The 7,682-nt window shown below is 39.6% G+C and overlaps 1 protein-coding gene across 4 annotated transcripts in view; it reads right to left on the bottom strand.

Annotated features, from left to right (window-relative positions):
- arc2 (amphibian RCA protein 2) overlaps positions 1 to 7,252 on the bottom strand; it is a 33,527-nt gene extending 26,275 nt beyond the window's left edge. The window contains exons 1-3 of one of the 4 annotated variants that reach the window (XM_031896095.1): positions 7,124 to 7,252; positions 6,555 to 6,641; positions 166 to 348 (exon numbers count right to left, since the gene is read on the bottom strand). In XM_031896095.1, the coding sequence (XP_031751955.1) occupies positions 166 to 348; positions 6,555 to 6,633 (262 nt within the window). In that variant the 5' untranslated portion in view covers positions 6,634 to 6,641; positions 7,124 to 7,252. Of the gene's footprint in view, positions 1 to 165; positions 349 to 6,554; positions 6,642 to 7,111 lie in introns of those variants that run through there. The other 3 variants (XM_012964758.3, XM_012964745.3, NM_001162857.1) reach the window with 3 other exon arrangements.
- Between the last annotated feature and the right edge of the window lie 430 nt (positions 7,253 to 7,682).

Below are 7,682 nucleotides of genomic sequence, written 5' to 3' on the forward strand. Positions count from 1 at the left end.
GCTGAAAAGAACTGAGCATGTTCAGTAGCCAAGAGCCAAAGTCAATACTTAAGGGAGGGGGCTGAGTGGGTCAGAGAAAGACTTTTTAACAACCAGAGTGGTAGGTATTTAAAGTTCACTGATTACATTTTTGTGCGGAGGCTTTACATGTTAAATATAGCTTACCTTCACAAAATGTTGGTGGATTAGACCATGTTGAACCCAAACAGGTGACATACCTAATAGTTCCAGGAATGGATCTATAACCAGGCAGACAATCATAATTTATTTTTGAGCCATTTTCGTAAGTGTTGACAGAGTCTAATTTAGCATCGGCATAAGAAAGTCTAGGAGGTGGATCACAGGCACCTGTAGACACATAAAAGCATCTAAGACCACTTCAAGAAGGAAACTGAACACTTAAGTGAAACGTCACCCTATGTTTTCTGCATAGTAAAAGAACACGGAATTCTAAGCAACATAAATGCTAGTTATACTCTAATGCGTTGGGGGGCTCCTTAATTTGTGGATAATAAGTTGTGTGACTATATACAGTGTTAGTCAGTGGTTACCTAAGCAAATACAGTACAGAGTGCAGAGACATGTAACTAAACTTGTAAAAGAAACTGAAAAATTAAGTTATGAGAAAAGACTCTCAAAGGTCTCTCAAAGACTCTCTCAGCCTGAGTCCTGAGGCTTGGGACAAAGATCCGGCCAAAGCATATGACTACCACATATCATCCAGAGATAGACTAATACAGTTGGAGTAGGCATACAAAAAACACATGTTGGTAAAAGGGCATAAAAAACAGACAGTCCTCATAACATCATAACAGAAAAGTTATGGTAAATAATATACAGTTACATAGTTACATAGGGTTGAAAAAAAGACCATCAAGTAAATCCAGCACACACAACCCACACCTACCAATCTATACACTCACATACATAAACTATATATACAACCACTAATACTAACTGTAGATATTAGTATCACAATAGCCTTGGATATTCTGATTGTTCAAGAACTCACCCAGGCCCCTCTTAAAGGCATTAACAGAATCTGCCATTACTACATCACTAGGAAGGGCATTCCACAACCTCACTGCCCTCACCGTGAAAAACCACCTACGCTGCTTCAAATGGAAGCTCCGTTCCTCTAATCTAAAGGGGTGACCTCTGGTGCGTTGATTGTTTTTATGGGAAAAAAGAACATCCCCTATCTGCCTATAATCCCCTCTAATGTACTTGTACAGAGTAATCGTGTCCCCTTGCAAGCGCCTCTTTTCCAGAGAAAACAACCCCAACCTCGACAGTCTAACCTCATAGTTTAAATCTTCCATCCCCTTAACCAGTTTAGTTGCACGTCTCTGCACTCTCTCCAGCTCATTAATATCCTTCTTAAGGACTGGAGCCCAAAACTGCACTGCATACTCAAGGTGAGGCCTTACCAAGGACCTACAAAGGGGCAAAATTATGTTCTCATCCTTTGAGTCAATGCCCCTTTTTTTTATACAAGACAGCACTTTATTTGCTTTAGTAGCCACAGAATGACACTGCCTGAAATTAGACAACTTGTTATCTACAAAAACCCCTAGATCCTTCTCCATTAAGGAAACCCCCAACAAACTACCATTCAGTAGATAGTTCGCGTTTATATTATTTCTACCAAAGTGCATAACTTTGCACTTATCAACATTGAACCTCATTTTCCAGTTTGCTGCCCAGTTTTCCAATTTTTTCAAATCGCTCTGCAAAGCGGCAACATCCTGCATGGAACTTATAGTTTTGCACAATTTAGTGTCATCAGCAAAAATAGAAACAGTACTGTCTATGCCCACCTCCAGGTCATTAATAAACAAGTTAAAAAGCAAAGGACCAAGGACTGACCCCTGCGGTACTCCACTAACCACACTGGTCCAATTAGAAAATGTTCCATTTACCACCACTCTTTGTAATCTATCCTTCAGCCAGTTCTCTATCCAATTACAAATATTATGTTCTAGGCCAATATTCTTCAATTTGATCATTAAAGGAGAATGCAAGTCAAAATTTAAAAAGCATACTGCCCAATAGTCCTCCTATTGTTTAGTAAAAACGCCACACTTTTGGCTCACCTAATCAAATATTTACTCAGTCACACTTACTTCACATTTTCACAGGCAGTCATCTCTAAAAAGGTATTCTCCCTTCCTTTCCCTCCTTGCTTCATAATGCACATGTGTTTCATTCCCTCCCCCCCCCCCTGCCAGATCCACTTCTGATTGGCTGGTGGGCATGTGTAGCTCAGAACAGGAGACAGTATCAAGTTACACACATACTCAGAGAATAGGAAGGCTGCCGCTGGCACCTACAGGAAGGACAGAGAGATTTCAGTGATGTCACTGTAGTCTTCACACTGCTGTAGGCTGCCAGCACCATATTTCAGAGAAGCAAGCAGGGATCTGGGAATTTAGATATGCAGTAAGTACTTAAAAAGAATGCCTTTAGACTTACTTTTAATTTATATTAACCTTTCATTGTCCTTTAACCTTCTGTGAGGTACTGTATCAAACGCTTTAGCAAAGTCCAAGTAGATGACATCAACTGCCATTCCAGCATCGAGGTTCCTGCTCACCTCCTCATAAAAGGCGACTAAATTAGTCTGGCAAGATCTGTTACGCATAAAACCATGCTGGCACAAACTTATAGTATTGTGAACTGCAATGTATTCAAGTACCCTATCCCTTATTACCCCTTCCAAAAGTTTTCCTACTACTGATGTCAGACTAACAGGCCTATAGTTTTCAGGCTGAGAACGGGATCCCTTTTTAAATAATGGCACCACATTAGCAATTCGCCAGTCTCTCTGCACAATGCAAGACCTCAACGAATCCTGAAAAATTATGTGAAGAGGCTTGGCAACCACAGCGCTAAGCTCATTTAATACCCTGGGATGAATCCAATCCGTTCCTGGACCTTTGTTTACCTTTACATGTTCGAGTCTCTTTTGAATTTCCTCCAGAGTAACCCATGCGTCAGTAGCTAAATTACTAGAACTGGGCATATTAAAAGGGAAGCCTTCATTAGGTGGCTCCTCAGATGTATAGACAGATGAAAAATAAGAGTTCAAAATTTCTGCTTTTTCCCCGTTCTCATCAACTTACCCACCCCCGTGATAATAAGGTTCCCACCCCTTCTTGCTTAATTTTTTTACTATTCAAATAATTAAAAAATAATTTTGGATTCTTTTTACTCCTAGCTGCAATATCCCTTTCCATCTCTATTTTAGCTTGCCTGATAGCTTTTTTGCATGCTTTATTTGCTTTCTTGTACCTGATGAAAGTTTCTGCTGACCCAGCTAACTTGAATGCTTTAAAAGCACGTTTTTTCTTACCAACCTCAACACTAACACTTTTATTTAGCCATAAAGGTTTTCCTTTGCGATGCCTCTCCTTGCTTACAAGGGGAATATACTGTTGTGTATACCTGCAAAGCAATGTTTTAAAGATGTTCCATTTTCCTTCTGTGTCTAACCCTATGAAAAGCCTTTCCCAGTTGACACATTGCAGAGATGCCCTTATACTGCAAAGTCTGCACGTCTAAAATCGAGCGTTTTAGTTACTCCCTTATAGAGCTGTCTCTGCAGCATTATCTCAAAGGAGACCATGTTGTGATCACTGTTCCCCAAATGCTCACCCACACAAATGTTAGAGATGAGTTCAGTATTATTAGATATTACCAGGTTCAAAATAGAGTCATTCCTAGTAGGTTCTTGAACCTGACTTTACATAAAGACAACCCCCTCCACCCTTTTTAATCTCTCTGTCCCTCCTAAAAAGTATAACCATTTAAATTCACAGCCCAGTCGCATTTTTCATCCCACCAGGTCTCAGTGATACCAATTAAATCATAATTTTCAATACATGCAATAGCTTACAGCTCCCCTAATTTACCCGACAAGCTTCGCGCATTAGCCAGCATGCAGCAGAGATTACTACTTCTCCCTCTGATGTTTATATTAGCTAACGGAGAGTTAGAGCTAAGGCAAATATTAGATTGTTTTCCTTGTAACGGAAGCTCCTTATCTGATAAACTATATGCCCCCCTCACTCCTCCCCCACAACCCTTTGCTAGTCCCACTGCCCCGTCTACACTAGCTTTCCTATAGAACTCTAGCTCACCCACCCCCCCCTTGTCTAGTTTAAACACTTCTCCAGCCTCTTAACCATTCTCTCCCCTAGCACAGCGGACCTCCTTCCATTGAGGTGCAATCCATCACGGCTGTATATATTGTACCCCAAATAAAAGGCTCTAAGTCCCCCACCTACCGTTCATTTTGTCGTTAGTACCGATATGTACCAAGACAGCCCCTCCCAATAATTTGTCAATCCAATCAACCACATGCCGAACCCTGGCACCAGGAAGACAGCAAACTGTTTGGTTGAAGCGATCCGCTCGACAGATTACCCTGTCCACTTTCCTAATGATTAAATCCCCTATAACCACCATCTGTTTAGGCCTAGCTCTGCTCTACTCCCCACCACTACTAGAGAAACTGGTCTCCCGGCTGTTAGAGAGATCAGCCTCATCTAGAACCGCCAGTCCAGAGTTCACACTCCCATCTTCTTCACACAATCTGGCAAATCTGTTGGGATGCGCAAACCCTGGAGCAGCCTCCCTTTTCCTTTTCCCCACACTAGATTGTCTAACTGTCACCCAGCTTACTGCCCTATCATCCTTTCTTTGCTCCCCTCCCCCCATACTATCTGACCCCGCTAGCTCTTGTTCATTAAGCAAGAGACTTCTCTCAAGATTGTCAATTGAACGCAGTGTTGCAACTTGTTCCTCTAGTGCTCTAACGCGAGCCTCTAAAGTGGCAATTTGCTCACATCCACAACAGAGGTATGCACTTTGGAACTGTTGTTCCACAACTGCATACATGTGGCAGGCTGTGCACTGTGTCAGACCTTCAATGTTGCTGCCACTAATTCTCCCAGTTACAGGAACAGTTAAACAAAAATAGGTGAAAAGACTTGTAGTAAATACAAACTTAGTACCTTGTTTTAAACTCCCTTAGTTTGCAACTCCTGTGTTTATAACTCCACTTACAGAGCCCCCACTAACTCCTGTGTTTATAACTCCACTTACAGAGCCCCCACTAACTCCTGTGTTTATAACTCCACTTAAAGAGCAATCACTTACAATCACTTACAAAGCACCTACCACCAGAGCAAGGTCCACTGGAGTGCCAGTGGTTCTATTTATACAGTCTGTTAAGGTCAACTAATCAAACCCCACCCACCTCAAACTGAGGGTAATTACAAAGGAATGTAACTTCTGGCAAACCAAACCAAACTTTGTAAATTAGCACCAAAAACAACAATTACTTTTGAAAAAATTAAAGTGGACCTGTCACCCAGACATAAAAAGCTGTATAATAAAAGCCCTTTTCAAATTAAACATGAAACCCCAAATCATTTTTTTATTACCACATCCATACCCATTATAAAAGCATATAAAAATCCTAGCTGTCAGTCATATATTGCCTGCCCCGCCTCTATGCCTTAGGCATAGAGGTGGGGCAGACAGTTACTTTTACTTTCAATTCAGAACTTTTTAGATGTTGCTGCTCTCCTCACATCCCCCCTCCCTCCTCACCATGTAATTTTGTAACCATTGCACAGGCATGAGCATCAGGTCCCCCCATACTGGCACAGAAACAAGATTTTGGCAGGATGCAATGCCTGCTTTGATAACAGTGTCCACAAAATGGCCCCTGCCTGCTTGCTGCAATTGTGAATTCCAAGGCTGAAGAAACTAAGATTAAAATAATTTATATGGTGTAAGTAAAGTTTATTTTGCTTGAAAACCACAACAGAAAACAATTTGGAATTATTTCTTAAGGTGACAGGTCCGCTTTAAACCCAACATTTAAAAAACACAATGGTTTTGAATAAAGTTAGTAAAGAATACTTATCCCTTTTTTGTTGAATTGAAAAGCAAGTTGATTCAACCAGCCACCAGCCTGTTAGTAAGCAAGCTCACTGAAATGCCAGTGGTTCTATTTATACAGTCTGTAAGGTCAACTAATCAAAACCCCTCACTGTTTCAGGCCAGCCTGCACATTACTTATAGGGAGGGATATATAGGGGTTTATAAAGAGCCACATAAAAGTTGCAAATGAAGGGTTGCAACATTGGTTTGCAAGTAACAGGTCACTGGTTTGCAAGTAACAGTACATTCTAAATGATGTATGTATGTATATGTGTATATGTCAATTCATTAATAGGTCTGTAATTTTATGTGTTTATATGTGAGCCAGGGATCACTTAAAGTTAATCTTGACAGACTGTTGTCTTTTATCAACTCAGATAAAATATGTAATTATGTAACATACGAAATACACATTTTTAGATATATAGATACATCTAATTCTTATTTTTTTCTCTGTATTAAGGCTACCTATTAATTTTACAGTTATTTTTTAATGTTTAATTGTTTTAGTAACCTTAGGGTTCCATGTCTCAAAGACTCAAAATCCCAATCATTCTAGAATAAAGGCAGCATACCTGCACAAGAAAATTAGCACATACCTTCTACACCAGCAAGAGAAGATACAAGATATAAGAGGAAAAGAGCTGTAACATGCCTGATGGAGCAATATGGAAACATTTTGAAACCTAAAGGAGAAATAATAATCCATCATACACGGGCTGGCAGAAAGGTTTAACACAACATTTTGAAAAATGTGTTCTGTAGAAAAGTTGGTTTTGTTTTTACTAATCACATATAAACATACACTTATACATTTCAAAAGCATCATTTCCTTGGTTTATGCCAAGGATAAGTATTAATACTGGCAAAGATTAACTGTAAGGCCTGTTTACTTTCATAGTTCTATTATTTATTGCTTAGTAGCGGCACTATAGCGATCCCTGCTTACAGGGAAACTCTCGAGAAAAGTTATTACGCGCTTCACCTCATGTCTAGGAATTTTCTAAGTATAATCAGGGAAAATCTGCTTAATTTCTTAAAAAATCAATTTACTCTTCTGTATCCCAATCGCAGCAATCCGTCTCTCTTCATGAATCAGTAAATCTTATTTTTCGAATCTTTAAAATGACTGTAAATAGTTGCGAGAATGACAAACCTTTCTCCTTACTTCCAGTCTGATCTTGTTTCTAACGCTAAAACTGCCGTTCAGATCAGCTACTTCCTCGTCAAACAATAAGCTCCGCCCCTTCAATTTACTGAGCTTTCGTTCTCTCTTAACAGGGAATACAGTCACAGTCACAGTCACGGAGATGTCTGCTGCGCATGCGTAACAGAACTGCGTTGAGCAGGAGCCAGAATTAGTGTGCAGCTTTTCTGATTCATTCCAGAAGACACAGAACAGCACAAATTCAATATAGTTGCATAATTTAATTCACTGACAAGCCACAATACTTTAAATTGATTTTTAAAGCACAATTACCAGATATACAGAATAATACTTATGATTTCCTGAGAAATCATAAGTATTATTATTCCATTTATTTGTATTTACATTTATGTGAGGTTTGCACATTATGAACATGCTCAGGGCTGTCTTGTCTTGAAACAAAAAAGCACATTTAGCATGAGGGAAATATAGTATGATTTACTCATATATTTATTGGAGATATAGTGTGATTGATATATTAGCAAGAGGGAGATATGGTGTGATTTATCTACAATCATAT

The sequence above is a fragment of the Xenopus tropicalis genome, chromosome 2 (assembly GCF_000004195.4).
Source record: "Xenopus tropicalis strain Nigerian chromosome 2, UCB_Xtro_10.0, whole genome shotgun sequence".
Taxonomy (NCBI): domain Eukaryota; kingdom Metazoa; phylum Chordata; class Amphibia; order Anura; family Pipidae; genus Xenopus; species Xenopus tropicalis.